The sequence below is a fragment of the Scyliorhinus canicula genome, chromosome 11 (genome assembly GCF_902713615.1).
Source record: "Scyliorhinus canicula chromosome 11, sScyCan1.1, whole genome shotgun sequence".
Classification (NCBI taxonomy): domain Eukaryota; kingdom Metazoa; phylum Chordata; class Chondrichthyes; order Carcharhiniformes; family Scyliorhinidae; genus Scyliorhinus; species Scyliorhinus canicula.
In genome coordinates this window covers 90,762,405-90,780,720 of record NC_052156.1, presented here as the reverse complement: position 1 = coordinate 90,780,720, position 18,316 = coordinate 90,762,405, and the positions used below count along the sequence as shown (strand labels likewise).

The 18,316-nt window shown below is 43.2% G+C and overlaps 1 protein-coding gene across 1 annotated transcript in view; it reads left to right on the top strand.

The window, feature by feature from the left end:
* The window catches only part of ip6k1 (inositol hexakisphosphate kinase 1), a 99,636-nt gene extending 81,766 nt beyond the window's left edge, over nt 1–17,870 (top strand). The window contains 4 exon segments of the mRNA XM_038810841.1: nt 7,550–7,729; nt 12,372–12,431; nt 12,434–12,756; nt 12,759–17,870. Coding sequence (XP_038666769.1) covers nt 7,550–7,729; nt 12,372–12,431; nt 12,434–12,756; nt 12,759–12,866 — 671 coding nt within the window. The 3' untranslated portion in view covers nt 12,867–17,870.
* Nucleotides 17,871–18,316: the final 446 nt, after the last annotated feature.

The window sequence follows — 18,316 nt, the reverse complement described above, 5'->3', positions numbered from 1 at the left end:
TTCTCATGTCTGGTTATAGTTTTCCCTGTGATTCTGGCAATAGATTTTTATTATTTCTTTGAGCCTTCCTCTGCTCTAAGATCACCTTTCAATGCTCCTTCCTGACCAAGTCTCAAAACTCTTGTGACATTCTGGACCTAGACCCAGCTCCCTTGTGCAGTCTCGGCACCCAATTAATAATCTTTATTGTCACAAGTAGGCATGCATTGTTAAATAATGGGTTAAGAGACATTCCAATTAGTTGTCTCATTTATGTTAAGCATCCAGTAATTGACACTGATACGTAAAGGGGCTTCAGGTGACTCTTGTGTCAGGTGATGTGATGTTAGAGTTTTGTGCAAAGTCTGTTGAAGGAAATTAAAGTTGTTTTGTGGAAAAGCAGCAGAACCTTTTGAGTATACTACAGCAGCTAAACGTGTAACATGCATTAACACTGCAATGAAGTTACTGCGACAAGCCCCTAGTCGCCATATTCCGGCACCTGATTGGGTACGTTGAGGGAGAATTCAGAATGTCCAATTCACCTAACAGCACGTCTTTTGGGACTTGTGGGGGCAAACCAGAGCACCCGTAGGAAACCCACGCAGACACAGGGAGAATTTCGCACAGACAGTGACCCAAGCCGGGAAACGAACCTGGGACCCTGGTGCTGTGAAGCAACAGTGCTAACCACTGTGCTACCCTGCTGCCCTTCTAAGCTGTATTTTTGATTCCATATCTTAACAAAAGCTATCTATTTCCACTTCTGTAACATCGCCCCAAGCTCAGCAAATTTACTGAAATCCTCATACAACCTTCAGAATCGACTACTCCTTTTCTTAAAGTATGTTCATTAAGAAATTTTTATAATAATCAGAGTAATGAAACAAACAGAAAAGTACAATAGAAGGGAAATTTTTAAAAAGGCAAACACACACACAACCCTCTAAAAGCTGACGGTGACTCACTCCTTAAAAAAGGAAATAAATGGCTGCCACCTTAGGTAGAATCTCTCCATCCACCCCCGATGGTGAATTGACCTCCAAATACAGAAATGGCATTGGGTCACCCAGCCAAGCAGAGGAACTGCGAAGTCGAAGACCTAACCCAAGTAAAATTCACCTCTGTACTATCAACAAGGCAAAGGGGAGGACATCTGCCTTCACCCGAATCTGACACCCCAAATGTGGCCACCAGCAGACACTGATCCAAATCTACAAGGAGAATCTCCAACATGGTGTTGAACAAAAACCTATCCACTTGGGACAGGACCGGAAAATATGCGTATGGTTAGCCAGCCCACAAGAACACCGCTCACGCTTATCCTCAACCCTAAGGAAGAACCTGCTCAACCTAGCCTTTGTTAAGTGCGTCGTATGCCAAACCTTAAAATGAATCAGACTCGGCCGAGCAAATTAAGACGTGCACTTGACCCTGTAAAGGTCCTCACTCCACAGCTTGCCATTAAGAATGGGACCCAATTCGTCCTCCTATTTCGCCGTCACACAACTCAACGGAGCAGAATCCATTGAAAGGATGTGACCATATAGGTCCAACTTAGACCTCGCATCAGGCTTAGCCAAAGACAGAATCATCTTCATCGGGTAAGAGGGTGGCCAAAGGAGTGGAAGGAAGAACTTTACTCGATAAATCGTGCATTTGGAAGTACCTAAAGACTGGAACTGGGCAGCTGGAATTTCTCAGCTAACTCCTTAAAACTAGCAAACCTCCCCATCACGAACAGGTCTTCAAACTGACCCTTCCAAAAATGTAAACGTTTAGTCTAAACCAGCTGGTAGGTAAAGGTGATTATTACATATGGGGGCTAGTGAAGGCAAGGAATGGAGGCTGAAATGCTGCTTAAACTGCTTCCAAATTCTCGGAGGAAAATCTTACAGTAGAAAAAGGCAACGGTGCAGTAACTATTGAACGAAGACGAGAGCTAGTGCAGGAGCGCACTTCCATTTGTCCCAATATGGACCCAGGATCGCTAAACAGCAACAATATTTATTGGCTGTCCAATAATAAAACAAAAAATTGGGAAGGGCCAAGCCCTTTAGAGCAGAACCCCACAGATTCTGGGAGTCCTACCCATCCAAATAAAATAAAATATAAATTTGTTGACCTCAATAAAAAAGGATATGGGGGGAGAAAATGGAAAGACACAAAGAGAAGCTAAAATCTCGAGAGCAGATTCATTTTAATTGTCTGAACCCTACCTGCCAAGAATGGGGTAGGTTGTTCCACCTCTGCAAGCCTAGCTTAATATCACCAGCAGACTGGAGTAATATAATTTATGAAGTGGGGCCCAGCTGTGGGCGCCCAGATCCCTAGATAATGAAAGCTTATCTTGGCATGGTGAAATGGTAACATCCCCAGTTGGGCTCTCCTCCTGGGGAGTTAACCAGGAAACATGCACTCTTTCCCAAAAGCTGAACCCTTTTATTAATTAAAATTGCTGCACCCCTGGCCCTAACATCGAAACCCGAATGAAAGACCTGCACTACCCACCTAGCTTTGTTAAGTGGTGGATCTTTAGGAGGAGACCTCGGCTGACGTGTACGATGGCTCGGTCCAACAAGAGGGGATGTGAAACCACCCTCCTCCCACCATCTTGCTGAACATGCCCCCAAAGTACTCCTTGGGCATTGGGCCCTCCATCTCCTCTGGCAACCCCAGAATATTTTGCCTCCTGGACCTATTTTCTAGATCAGGCATTGTCAAACTTGGGGGCGCGACCCGCAGGTGGGTCACGGGCGGGTGTCGGGAGGGTCCCAGAGCCTCCCCATTGAGGGAGATAATCTCTCCCTCGATGTCAACAATACGAAGGTGAGGGCAGCACCGTGGCGCAGTGGGTCTAGTCCTGCTGCCTCATGGCGCCGAGGTTCGATCCCAGTTCTGGGTCATATCCGTGTGGAGTTTGCACATTCTCCCCGGTTTCGCGCCCACAACCCAAAAAGAAGTGCAGGCTAGGTGGATTGGCCACGCTAAATTGTCCCTTAATTGGAAAAAATGAATTGGCTACTCTAAATTTATATTTTAAAAAGTACGAAGGTGATTGTTATCGACTTCCGGAAGCGTAGAGACGAGCATGTCCCTGTCTACATCAATGGGAGCGAAGTAGAAAGGGTCGAGAGCTTCTGGTTTTTAGATGTCCAGATTACCAACAACCTGTCCTGGTCTCTTCCCCCCCGCCCCCATGCCGACATTATAGTTAAGAAAGCCCACCAACGACTACTTTCTCAGAAGACTGAGGAAATTTGGCATGTCAGCTGCGACTCTCACCAACTTTTACAGATGCACCATAGAAAGCACTCTTTCTGGTTGTATCACAGCTTGCTATGGTTCCTGCTCTGCCCAAGACGGCAGGAAACTGCAAAAGTCGTGAATGTAGCCCAGTCTATCGCAGAACCCATAGAGTCATAGAATGTACAGTGCAGAAGGAGGCCATTTGGCCCATTGAGTCTGCACTGGCTCTTGGAAAGTGAACCATACCCAAGCCTACACCTCCACCCCACCCAACCTTTTTGTACACTAAGGCAATTTAACATGGTCAATCCGCCTGCCCTGCACATCTTTGGACTGTGGGAGGAAACCGGAGCACCCAGAGGAAACCCACGCAGACACAGGGAGTAAGTGCAAACTCCGCACAGACAGTGACCCAAGCCGGGAATTGAATCTGGGACCCTGGAGCTGTGAAGCAACTGTGCTAACCAGCCTCCCATCCATTGACTCTGTCTACAATTCATCAGCAAGGCAACCAGCATAATTAAGGCCCCACACATCCTGGACATACACTCTTCCACCTTCTTCCATCAGGAAAAAGATACAAAAGTTTGAAGTCACGTACCAACCGACTCAAGAACCGCTTCTTCCCTGCTGCCGCCAGACTTTTGAATGGACCTACCTCGTATTAAGTTGATCTTTTCTCTACACCCTAGCTATGACTGTAATATTACATTCTGTAGTCTCTCCTTCCTTCCCCATGTTCAGTGTGTGTTGTCTGCATAGCATGCAAGAAACAATACTTTTCACTGTATACTAATACATGTGACGATAATAAATCAAACCAAATCCAATATATTATTCTGTTCTTGATGCCCATTGTGAAGGGCTGGAGGTGGCTGATCGTGTCAAGTCGTTTCCTTTTTCTAAAAAAAAGGGCTGGGTATAAGTATTCCATGATTGGTTCCTGCAGGGCTACTGCCAGGTCTCGTATCCTTGTTTATTCGGGTGTGAAAATTTATCTGAACTTTATTGGTAATTACAGGCAGTTGCTGCACCGTTTTACCATGTTTTCCTGGCTTTATCCTATTCTCCCTAAACTGGTGCGGCTTTTAGAGGTATCAAGTTATGGCTAATGATTGTATTGACCCAGTTATATTCCTGTGCCCATCTATGTTTAGCCTTTTTTTGCTTGCTGTGCTGTATCATTCTTTTGTTTTTGTTGCATTTATTAAAATGTAAAACTTCAATAAATCAACTTTTTTTAAATAAAAACTGCCACTTGTATTCACACGGGAAGATGTCCCATGGCACTTCATATCAGTATTATCAGACAAAATTTACATGAGGTTCATAAGATACTAGATCTGATGACAAAAAGCTTGGTTAAAAGATGTAGATTTTAAGCAGTATCTTAAAGAAAGAGAGGAGTGGAGAAGTAGAGAGGGAAGTTAGACATAGACATAGAACATACAGTGCAGAAGGAGGCCATTTGGCCCATCGATGTCTGCACCGACCCACTTGAGCCCTCACTTCCACCCTATCCCCATAACCCAATAACCCCCAACCTTTTTGGCCACTAAGGGCAATTTATCATGGCTAATCCACCTAACCTGCACATCTTTGACTGTGGGAGGAAACCGGAGCACCCGGAGGAAACCCACGCAGAACCGGGGACAACTTGCAAAATCCGCACAGACAGTGACCCAGCTGGGAATCGAACCTGGGACCCTGGAGCTGTGAAGCCACAGTGCTATCCACTTGTGCTACCGTGCTGCCAAAGGTTTAGGACTGAGGCAACTGAAGGGCTTAATCAATAAAGAGACGGTATTGAATAGGCTGTCTGCACTTGATTTGAGCACCGGGACTGGATGCGATGCATCCAAGAATATTGAAAGAAGTCAGAATAGAAAAAGGGTACAGGCCATAATTTTTAAGGAGTGTTGCCAGAGGACTGGAGAATTGCGAACGTTACACAACTATTCAAAAATAGGTGTAATGGTTATCCCTGCAACACAGGCCAGTCAGTTTACCTCTGTTCTGCCAAACACTTTCAGAAACGGTTCAGAACAAAATTGATAGTTACTTGGGAAAATTTAATTTAATTAAGGAAAGCCAACATGGATTGTTATGAGAAAATCGGGTTTACCTATCTTGCGAGTGAAAGCTTTTTGAAGAGGTAATAGAGATGTTGATGAGGGTAATGCTGTTGATTGATGTCAAAAAGGCATTTGATACAGTACTGCATGACAGAATAGTGAACAAAGTTAGAGCTCATGGCATAAAAGGTACAATAACAACACGGTTACAAAATTGACTGACGGGAAACAAAGAGTAGTAGTTAATGGCTATTTTTCGGACTGGAGAAAGGTTATACTGAATCATAGAATCTACAGTGGCAGAGGAAGGCCATTCTGCCCATCGAGTCTGCATCGGCCCTTGGAAAGATCACCCTACTCAAGCCCAAGCCTCCACCCTATCCCTGTAACCCAGTAATCCCCTTAACATTTTTGGACACTGAGGGCAATTTAGCATGGCCAATCCACCTACTGTGGGAGGAAACCGGAAGCACCTGGAGGAAACCCACGCAGACACTGTGTGAACATGCAGACTCTGCACAGACAGTGACCCAAACCAGGAATCGAACCTGGGACCCTGGAGCTGTGAAGCAACTGTGCTACCGTGCTGTCCTAGGAATTGGTGTTTGGACCCTTCCTTCCCTGATCTATAATAATGACCTAGACCTTGTTGTACAGGGCACACTTTTAAATGTTTGATATAAAACTTAGAAGTCTAGTGAATCATGAGGAGGAGAGTGTGGAACTTTAAAAAGAGTACACAAGTCGCAAATGACATTTAATGCGGACAAGTGTGAAGTGATTAATTTTGGTCTGAAGAATGCAGAGCGAAAGTATACACTAAAAGGTACTCTTCTAAACTGGGTGCAGGAGCAGACGGACCTGGAATATTTTTTCACAAATCAGTGAAGATGGCAAGCAATGAAGTATACAGGGTCCTGCATTTTTTTCAATAGCAGTATGGTGTACAAAAGCCAGGAGTTTATGTAAACCTGTGTAAAACACTGGTTGAGCCTAAAATGGAAGATAGTCCAATGGGCACCACACTTCAGGAAGGATGTGATGGCAATAAAGTGTAGAAAAGACTTATGAGAATGGTTCCAGGGGATGAAAGAGCATCAGTTACACAGAAAGATTGGAGAAGTTTGGGACTGCTCTCTTTGGAGAAGAGCAGATTGAGAGATACTCAGAATCACTGAGTAGATAGGGGGAATCTGTTCCCATTGGTGAAAGGTTAGATTTACTGGAATTGGCAAAGATGCAATGATGACATAAGAGCAAGCTTTCATGCAGAAGTGTTTCAGATCTGAGGTGCACTGCCCAAGAGGTGGTGGGAGAAATTCAGGCATTCAAAAAGGAATTGAATTGTTACCCGAAAAGGAAATAGTTGTAGAGCTGCTTGGACGAAGCAGGGGAGTGGCACCAGGTGAATTGTTCCTTCAGTGGGCCAACATAGGACAGGAATCATTTCTATGGTCCAGCCACCTTCCAGTACTGCGTCAAAGGTGGCCAATCAGTTTTGTATGAACATTGGATGGGGAAGGTCATGCAGTCAATGCCTACATGGCAGGATAATAGTCAGGAAATCTTGATTCTTCCCTCCTATGCCTAGACAACTGGTGCTGAAGTGAATGTTCTTAAATCTTCCATTACTTTAATTGATGTTGCTAATTCTGTCAAAATTGGCAGTCAAACCTGTGACCTCTTGGTTAGGTATGTCATTCGTTTTTCCTTATGCAACTGAAAGCCCAACTTCCATTGATTGAGCAATTAAAACCAGGGATGCACAGAGAGGCCAGAACTTGAGGAGCACCGAGATCTTGGAAAGTTGTAGGACTGGAGAAGATTACTGAGATAGCAATGAGCACGGCAATGGAGGGGTTTGGAACCATGAATTGGAACTTGGAAAATTTAGCGTTGCTGAACCAAGAGTTAATGTAGGTCACGCGCACAGGGCAATGAGTGAATGGGAATTGATGCCAGTTAGAATACAGGCCACATGGAGTTTTATAAGCTCATATCATGGGGTGTGGAAGATGGAAGTCTGGCCCAGAGAATATTGAATATTCAAGGCCACAGGCAACAAAAGGCATGGATGAAGCTCCAACAATAAATGAGCTGCCTGAGTATTGTGGCATCTCCCCTGATCACTAGTCCAGGCCTCTGGGGGACTAGTCCAGTAACATGGCCACTATGCTACTTGTACCTGTTACGTTAGGATTGGGCTCAGTGGCTTCTGAAAGACATTCCTTAACAAAGCTCCTCAGAGTTTCTGCTTCTCGAAAATGTGGTTCATCAGTTTGGGTATCCTTGTATTCTGGACCTAAAGATGGGGACCAGGCAACATGGAGATGATGCATCTGAGGAGAAGGCAGCACGTCAGATGAAGAAATGTGAATTGAGTACATCAGGAGCACTGGGTGTGCGAGTGTGTGGAATGCAGGTAAGTGACCAATTTCAAATAATAAAATGTAGTCTGCATTTTACACATTCTGTAAAAGGTAAATTATTTTGTTTAAATCTGCACTGGAAAGAACTTAACTCGGTGTCTTATCAGGGAGTTCAAACTGTTGAATGGATGAGAAATTGGCTGAAGTATGAAACACACCAGGAACTTATTAAATAAGTTTGGGGAATGCGGGGGCAGCATGGTGGCACAGTGGTTAGCATTGCTGCCTACGGCGCTGAGGACCCGGGTTCGAATCCCGGCCCTGGGTCACTATCCGTGTGGAGTTTGCACATTCTCCCCGTGTCTGCGTGGGTTTCACCCCCACAAGCCCAAAGATGTGCAGGATAGGTAGATTGGCCATTCTAAATTGGCCCTTAATTGGAAAAAATAATTGGGTACTCTAAATTTTTTTTTAAAGTTTGGGAATGTTGGGTTGGAGAAAGGCTGAGGTGACATGTTCAGTGTTCTCACTAATTTACATTAAATGACAGATTCATCAACACAATGCACTCTTCAAATTTGCAGGCAGTACTAAACGAGGAAGGTCTGAATTTGAGGAGGCCAGTTGGAAACTAGAAGATGACTTGGATAAAATATGTGGTTAAAACAATAGCAGAACAGTGTCAGCTTGGCTCAGTTGGTAGCACACTCACCTTTCAATCACAGGTTTCTTGTTCCAGTCCCATCACAGGACCTTAGCATCTAATCTAGGCAGTTATTTCAATGCAACATTTAAGAAGTGGTTGAAATAGTAAATTGTAGGCCCTGTGAGCCTGCTTAAGTGGATGCAAAACCCCCCTGCTGCCTTTAGGAAAATTACAACACGAGTAAGTCATTCAGTCCCTCGAGCATGGTCCACACCATTTACGGAGATCAGGGAAGCTCGGTATCCCATCCGCCTGCCTTGACTCCAAACATTTTTTATAATCTTGACAAGCAAAAACCTACAAAATCTCAGATTTGAACTTATTAATTAAGCCTAGTATCTTGCTGCATTTGTGGCAGTGTTGCACACTTCTACCACTCTGCCTTTTCTCACTTCTCTCCTGACTGGCTATGTTCTGATTCCCAGATATGTCCCTTTGTCCTAGACTTCTGCCAACTGAAAAATACAGTTCAAACTCCTTTTTTTTAAAAAAAATCATCAAATCAAATCACCCCTGATCTGTATTCCAGAGAATATACATTATCTTATAATGTCAACTTTGTATTCCTGGTGATATTCTGCTGTGTCTGTACTGCATTCCTTCCAAGGCTAATATATTCTAAGGTGCCATACCCAGAACTGTATGCAGTATTCCAGATATGGTCTAACCAGGGTTTTGCGCAGCTATAATAAAACATCTTTCCTTTAAATTCTATCCTTCTAGTTCTATAAACCAAACTCCTGTTCATCGTTTTGATTCTCCAATTTGAAGACTAAAAGGAAAGTTTGCCTGGTGTCTTGGCCAATGTTCATCCATCAATTTTATATTTATTATATTTTTTTTAAAAACTGATTTCTTGGTCATTAGTCTCAGAGCAAATTTGCTGCTAGCAAGACTTCAAAATTATTTAATTGACTGAACATTGTGAGATCAAAAAGGTGCTAGAGAAATGCATTCCTTTCTTGTGAAATTCTGTATAAAGTTATAAGCACTGCAGATGGGCAAATAAGTGGAGTGGGTAAGAAATTGGAAGATACCTAGGTATTTTGGACATGGTGCTGAACAAGTCCAGTCACAGCAGAACAACAATCCTCAAAGGAACGAAAACGCAGTCGAACCTCAGAGGAAATAACGATAAAACTGTCCTAGTCAGACCATACTTTGCCCCTCTCTGTCAGCACTGGTCACTGACTCATTGGAGGGCTGCAGTCAGATGAAACCAAAGCCATGGGTTTGATCCCTAGTGTCAGAGTCTTTTGAGGAAAGGGTAAGGAAACATTGGCTTCACACTGAAGATAGAAGTTGACTGAGAGATGGTCTTTTGAGGTATATCAGATGAGAAAGAATATATGATTTCTTGCACAGTAATTCGAGCTGAACCATGGCAGTGGGAAGAGATCACAATCAAGACTCTGACTCCTATCAGGAAGATTTTTCAACAAATAGATTGGAGATGACTGCGACTGGTTGGCCGGGTGTCCTCTGACAGGAAACACTAGCAAGGATCCACTCCAAATCATTATTCAACTGTGCTAGAAAATGGATACTAAGAGATGAAAAAATTGTGTTTGTTCATATTGCAAACCATAGAAACAATTGAAAGTTCATGGCACAGAAGAGGCCACTTTTCTGCATCAGCCGAAAAAACAAGCCACCCAGCCTAACTCCACCTTCCAGTATTTGGTCCATAATCTGCAGGTTATGGGTCTCCAGGTGCAAATCCAGGCATCTTTTTTTCCAATTAAGGGGCAATTAGCGTGGCCAATCCACATATCCTGCACATCTTTTGGGTTGTGGGGGCGAAAACCCACGCAACACGGGGAGAATGTGCAAACTCCACACGGACAGTGACCCAGTGGCGGGATCGAACCTGCGACCCTCTGAGCAGTGAGGCAACCATGCTAACCACTTGCACCACCGTGTTGCCCATCCAGGCATCTTTTTTAAATTAATTGAGTGTTTCTGCCTCTAACCAACCGCCCTTTCTGGCACTTAATTCCAAACCCCTACTACCAACTGCTTTGAAATATTCTTTCTACCAATCATTTAATAAACCCCCTTTGTCACTGACGTCTCTGCTAAAGTAAAAAGGCCTTCCCTTCCCACTCTATATCCAGGTCCCTCACCAATTTGGTACATATAAATCAAATCTCCTCTCAGCTGCCTCTTGTTCCAAGGAGAACAGGAGGACATACCCAGCATATCCAATCTGTTCATAGCTATGCAATTTCTAGTCCTGGAAACACCCTGGTAAATCTCCTCTGTACCCACCCTTAATGCAATCACATCCTTTCTGTATTGAGCTAACCAGAACTGTATACATTATTGAGGTTATGGCCTCACTAATGTTTTATACAGTCTTCGCTAATCTTGTGTTCTACGTCTCAAGCTAATAAATAAAAGGATTCCATATGCCTTCTTAACTACTTTGTCAACGTATCCAGCTATCTTCAGGAATCTGTGGACATTCACTCCAAGATGCCTCACTTCCTTTACTCCTCTCGATATCCTCCCATTTATTGTGTTATCCTATAACCATGTTTAAGTCACATAGCAGCTGTTGAAGGGAAGTATTGAGAAGCTGTTAGAGTTTGTGAGACTATAACCTAGCATAAACTAAACTTGCAGGAGAGAAGAGGCATGGGGAGATTCCAAAAGCATACTCCCTTCACTGGCCAGTTCCTTCTTTCACATTCCAGTTCTTCACATTGTCATTAAGAGTGCCTTTACGAATTGGATGTTTTAGAAATGTACCTTAAGAAATGAAGCTGATCATATTACTGAAGTGATGTCGCAGGCGGGGGGGGGGGGGGGGGAGCAGAGCTCACTTCTGCTTTTTGGGAGTTTTACTTTCAGTTTGAAGAAAGCTTGGGTGTGGCTGTGAGCTGCATTGCTGGTGATCTCTACCATGAAGGAATATCTCTTAATCCTTTGGTGAAATCGGAATTGTAAAAGGTCTCGGTATTGAATATAAATCTAATGTACTTCTGTTTGAAGGATCTGTTTCTGTTTGAAGGAGTTGTTAAGGTCTTTTGGATGTGTAAAGGAACAGTTTGCAGGATTGGGTAGTGTTGTATTATTTTCAGGGTTATCTTTGAAGTAAGGGGTGTTAAGAGATCCAATGTTTTATTTGAAAGGTTAATTTGAGTTCATGGAATAAACATTGTTTTGTTTTTAAAACCACGTGTCCATAATTGTAACACTACACCTGGGGAGGCAAGCCGTGTGCTTCAAAAGCAACAATCCATTAAAGGTGGGGGTTGGTTGCACTCCATGATACATTTTGGGGTTCTGAAAACCACCTCTCCCATAACAACATCCAATTCTACAATGAATCCTGAATGACGCAGCCAAAGGAAGTGCACTTTTTGGACCAGTGTTTATTCACTTCCCTTTTTCACAGTAACTTCAATTGCAGTGTTAATGTAAGCAGGATCTTATCTTTATCATTTTGTTATTCAGTACCCCTCGCCTTGTGTTGCTGCCTGTTTCTTTACTGATAATCATCTCCTGTACACAGTAACCATTCCATTGGTGTCCTTTATTACCGTCTCTATCTCTAATGATATACAGCTCTTTCATGCAGTGGCACGTAACTGTTTCCCCAAAGTTCTGCATTACTGCCTATATTCTCTACTGATATAGTTCCCTCACATTGTAGATGGTCATTCCTCTCTACAGGACCGTTTCTAACTAATTATTTTTACTGATTGCACGCACTGTCTGCCTCCGTATTCCCTTTTCAATCTTCACTCAAATCATTAAACTGTTCACAAGAGTGAATTACAATTCTTTGCAATGGAGTTACAAACAAACCCTAGGTTGTGGGACGGATGTATATTGCGGAATAGTATTTGTAGGTAGGAAATTCAACAGTTGAAAAGAATGCCGAGCATTTCCGGATACTAACGGCCAGTTTATTTATGCTGTAAAATGTTGTCCAAGAGGCCATTCTTACCAGTTATGTTTGTCTTTTCAGGTATATCAGGTTAGACTCAGGGCATATGTATGCAGGAAACAAGTACTATGGTCGTAGCCTTTCCATCGAAGGTTTGGCAAAGCTATCTATCAATTTCTGCACAATGGCAGGTACCTGCGTGTGGACTTGTTCGATGGCATTCTGCAGAAACTCCGCACCCTCAAAGAGGTTCTGGAGAAGCAAGCTTCTTACCGCCTTCTACTCCAGCTCTTTGTGATTATCTACGATGGAAAGGAACGGAAGGCAGACTATCGACACAAATCACAGGGCAATGAACCAAGACAGCCTGCAGGAGAGCAGCCAGTTCCTCGCCATCCTCATCTTCCTCCTCGACCAGCAGCCAGGACCTGCCCAAAATTGACGTGCGAATGATAGGACTTTGCCCACAGCACATTCAAGGGGGTTTCGGGATGACCAAAACTGTGCACGATGGGCCTGACACAGGTTATATCTTTGGACTGGAGAATCTCATTAGTATCCTGGAAGAGATTCAACTCCAGAATCAGTAGCATATTCCAAACTGTTCTGATTTCTTTACCTATTAATCGGGAGGGATAGGTGCTGACCTCTCCTCTCAAGCACATACTTAAGACTGCTTACTCTGATACTCATCGCAGCGATGACGCCACAGAAAAAAATACTCTCAACTTCTGGCAAATTGCTAGACAAAAGAAAGCGAGTTTGTTGTTCGAACTGTTTGTTATATCCCAATGTCTAAAACTTTTACCAGCCACGTGGAGCAGCACTGCCTGTACTGACACTAATGCATCTTGTAAAAGGAGCAATGCCATTCACTTACTGAGGCCTGTCTTATAGTGGCAGGTGCCAACGTGGGGGAAAAGGGGGTACCCACTCGGTACCAAGCAGCAAGCAGGCCAGGTAATTTCTCAAACTGCACCCAAAGACCGAGGCTGCATGAATTGCTGTATATTTGTAAATGCGGGGACAAATTTCCTCATTTACGACCACCTGAATGTGTGAAGAACTCCATAATTTAGCACTCAGGTTCTTTAGCTGACAGGTGTGAGGGTTTGTTTTGAATTTCATTTCGTCCTTTGAATATTATTCCCTTCAGATACCTTGCCAGGGTTAATCTCTCACTGTGCCAGCGATTTAATGCACAGAGCCTGTGGCCCGCCTGTTCCTTGGAAGGCTGTTGCACATTCTTCGGAAGACAGATCAGAGTAGCATTCAAGAGTCGGATCACGGACCAACGCTGGATTACTGTAAAGGACTGTGCGTCAGAAGGTTAGAGCTTCGTACGGGTGTTAGATACAAGTATCGCAAAGCAAGGCTCTTCTCCAAGCTAACGCAATCTTTCCTTTCAACACTGGATATGTGAGCAGACAGAAAATAAATAAGACTGTCACGGACTTCCAGTGAATGCAACAAGAAGTAATGGAAGTGTGGAAATCATTTCCCATTGCTCTTCCCAGAAAGACATGGCTTTTACCTGTTGTTCGTATAGTTACAGATATATGTCCTGCTGATTCAGTGGAGACATTTAGTAATTTGTAGGAAAGCACATTGACATAATGCAGGTGTGTTTATAAAAACTGGCCTGTTAGCTGTTCCTAATATAAAGCTCTTATGTTGCCATCCTTTCGTTTATAATATGTTGACTTTACACATTTTTGCTTACAAGTACTTGCAGTAGTTATGAGTTTCAAACTAATTCTACTGTGTAATTTTAAGATTGCTATTTTGTTACGTTGATCTCAAATCTTTATTTTTGTTTATCGAAGTGTATGTTCCAGTCTAGATCATGAAGTACTGGGAGCTCTGGTTTACAGAATGAGGTCTATCCCTTTAAGCTGCAGTATCTGCTTTGAGTGACTCGTACGAGAAAAGCTGAAACCTGTAGGCATTTCTCCAAAGTGAGGCGAGCTGGTGGCCTGGAGCATTGACCCAAGTGGCCACGTTAGAAAGTATGAAACTGATGAGTCCGATTAACCAACCCCTAGAGTGCTCCCTTCTCAAAATTCTAAGTTTGAATTCAAAAACCCACGTGTAAGTATTTTATTGTGAACTTACAGCACACTTTGCACACTGTATTGCGTCTACTTGCATCCAAGAAAATGGGTGTGTGCGATTGGAAGATGTCATTTTTCCTTCCCCTAGCAACAAACAGTTGCACACCCAAGCTTCCAAGGGGAAAGTAGATTTATAATTCCACACTCTTGCTCTTTAGGGTCATGAGCAAGGTTTTATTAGCAAGCTCCTGGTATTATTCTGACCCTGCCAGTTGGTTATAAACTATAACCAGTATCCCTCGGCTGGGTGCTGTGACAGGGTTAATTGTACATAGAGCACAAGTAAATACATGACGCACACCAAAAGAGGTGCACGAGCCTGTGGCATCTGCCGGAGGGGGCCTCTGGATAAGTTCCCAGTTAAAGGAATACTTGTGAACAGTTGTGAAAATCTTTACTGATTCACATTGACCCCCGTTTGACCAAATGATTGGACCATAATGCACTCCAGTGGCTTCATTTCCAGCAAATGGATCCCGCTTGGTGATTCCCATAGTTAATGTGAGATGCCCATTGAACAGAGCAGTGAGGGGTGTTCATGTGTGGTAGGCAGAAGTAAATGAATTGAATGAATGACTTTTCATCCCTCCTGACATTCATCCCTATGGGCACATTGGACATATGGCCAGATGCACAAATTTTATCCAATAGATTTCACTGAAAATATAATCTAAATTTCTTGGCGCATCTTTAAATGCCTCTGAATCACATGAATTAAAAAAATCAAAATTAACAAACATTGTATCAGAGCAATTAATAAGATGCACAGAATATTAAATTTGTTTGTGTGCATCTGCAAAGGTCCCTGTCTTTAATTCACTCTACTTCTCACCCAAAGGTCGCCCTGAATCCAAAGTTATTTATTGTTATCAGGATACTTCTGAAAGAGGCTGTGTGCTATTCAATAGATGTGAAATGTCGAGGTTGCAGTGCTTAATGACCAGGGCTGTGCCCATCCCATATAACACCCCTTCCCACAGGAACTAAGCACCTGCTTTCTTTGTGGAACAGCCTGTAGACATTCAAAAACAGTTTCCTATACTATAATTATTCCAATGCCCTGATTAGGCCAGTAGAAAAGACAACGGGCAAGTGGCAGTAGCACTCTCAATTGGAGGATCACTACTGCATGCTGGGACAAAAAGTTCAATTCATTGCCTTTTGCACCCAAAAGTTCAATTCATTGCCATTACATTCCGGAAAAGAGAACAGTGCACAGCGCTTTGGCAGAGAGGGAGGAACATTGCTGTGAGCATCACACCATTGCTTTGACCTGGAGCTGACAGTTTAATGCAGCATGCTGTGAGTTATAGCTCTGTAGTTGGGACCAAGCATCAGCGAAGATGATTCGAGTCCACCAGCACATGTGCATCAAGGCTCACAGTACCTAGAATCAAATATCTGGAAATAGTTCATTTCAAATTAAGGACATTGAAGACACTGGAGGTCCAGGTGGGATAAAGTTGTCAGGGGAAATTAGTGATTTTTTAGAATCTCAGAATTGTTTTTTAATTTGTTTTATCTTCAGGGGCATATGTGGATGGGGACCAACATGGCTAACTGAGAGGAGTTTAATTAAACATTCAGGTATTATGATTGGTTTGCTAGTTACTCATAAGCTTAGTTAAGTGAAGATTATTTAATAAATACAGTATTTATTCTAGCAGTGCAGCGGTTTCTGAATGGCTCAGGTTCCCATTCACAAATAACCACTTAGCACATTCTTCCCACTCCAGTCACATGATCATCTTTTCTAACCTCTGAGGGGGAGGAATAATCAAAGCAGTGTTGTTAAATATCTCTGCAGCCCTCAATCTTGCTTCTTAATAAATCCAATTCTGAGAAGCACTGTACAGACCTGTCACAGGCGATTACGTTTTAAACCGCCCTGGAGCAGGATGACGCTCTTGAGACACTGACAGTGAATGAAATGTATTTAGTGGAGTAATTCGGCCCTCAAGTTTGTAACGTACAGGCTACCCTGGTTTTTTTAAAAAACATTAAAATTGTTGTAATCTTAGTTATTTAAAGACTTTTTCAAAACTATTCAAATGAGTTAAAGATCACTTCTATTTCTGAGCTGTGTCCATCTTTTTGGGTTCTTTGTATCTCTGGCAGCACCTTACTGAGGAGCATCTATGATAACGGAGGCTGATGGGCCCAGAAAGCCCAATTCTGAACTTTTTAAAACGTTGATTCCAATTTCCTTTTTAGTTATTTTCTGCAAAGAGAAACATCAGTGCAAAGTTGACGTTTGGGGGAGGGAGGGAAAGCACAGCTATTTTAAAACATGAGGGCCAGTTAAAGAGAATCAGGAAGGAATGGAAATGGCATAAGGTTTTCCCAGGATCATGGAGCACTTGGTGCTCTATCAGCCCTTAGAGCATTAACTTCACTGATTGTGGAAGTCCTCAATTGTGAATGAGCATCTCGTCGGCCCCAGGTTCTTGTAAATGGTGGAGATGTCCTGCAATAATTCACCCCTGGGTTGAGTGGAATGTTGGGTAGGCTGAACCCCTGAGCTGCCTGGCCAGAGAGGCACAATTTAAAGATACGTCTATGGCACACAGTGAACTACCTAGTGTGAAGAATAGCCCAATCCAGGTAGGTTGTTTAGAAATCTGTTTAGATTCTTCAAACTTTGTCGTTTTGCACAACGTCCAAATATATGGGGCCGATCTACAGAATGACAACCCAACAGAATCTCACTCGAACTCTCCACTGGATTTTCCAAGGCAGGTAGGGTTTAAAATGCCTGTTGATGTCTGTGTAGATCATGGGGTGTTCCCCACTCCCCCCCCCCCCCCCCCACTGCTGCCAAATTTATTTTTCTGCAGGATATGAAATCTGCTTGTATGATCTGCTAATCTCTGATTTCTTAACCGCATTTTCTTAATGTTGCCCCTCGTGGCGTTCCTTATCATTACTGCCATCTTGGGGAATGGCAGTCAGAATATTGCGCTGTGAAGAAGCAGGGTGTGGTGTAATATCCTTTTCCAGTGAATGTTGTGCCCAATTGATGCACCTAGAGCTGAGGCAACCTGATCAGAAAGGATACTGCAGCTTTGATGTGGTACTCCATAATGGAAAGTGGGGTGGCCATTGAAGGATGAGGCTGAACAGTTTTTTCCCCTTGTTCTCTGGTGTTGTTAAAGCCTCAATTGGCTCTTGATAGTTTACTACAACTATCTTGCAGAAATGTAGGGACATTTTGAATTTCTGCACATTAAACCAGACAGAAAAACCCCTCAGCTCCGAACAGACAGAGGAATTGTTTTGTTATATTACTAATTTATTCAAAGTAGTTTCAGTGGGTTTTTTTTCACTGTATTTCTATTGTGCAACTGTTTCTTCAATGGTAGACTCTCTTCAGGAATCTTTGGGCATGAGCATACTGTATCCTTGTGATCTGTGTTTGACAGTGTTACCTCCCAGTTGTCACAGTTATGTATAAAATAAATACATTTAGGAAACATCCAATTCTTTGCTTGGTCTTTCATTGCCTGTTAAACCTCAGATCGGTAATCCCTCGGTGTGTAGCAACAAAACCTGGATAACATTAAGGCTGAGATTCACACCACAACTGAAAGATAATGACCATCTTGAACAAAGAAAGAACTTCCATCTCCCTTGGCCTTTCACGGCACCATCATCACAGTCTCCACTGAGGGGAGTTCAGCCTTTTGTACCCAGAGCAGTTGGCTGAGGGTGGGACTCGAGTAAACTGTTGTATACTGTCACTGCCCTGAAATTGGTTTCACGCTGGTGGGTGGGTTGAAGGCTAGTAGCCACTAGGTTCTAGTCGTGCTATGATTTTTATATTGCTGTGGGCACGCGCTGTACTAGCCTGCTCTTCTGCCTAACATTTTCGGGAATCCCATTGTTTCCATTTTCCCAGTTTGGGGAGGGAGAATTTCTCAATGGCT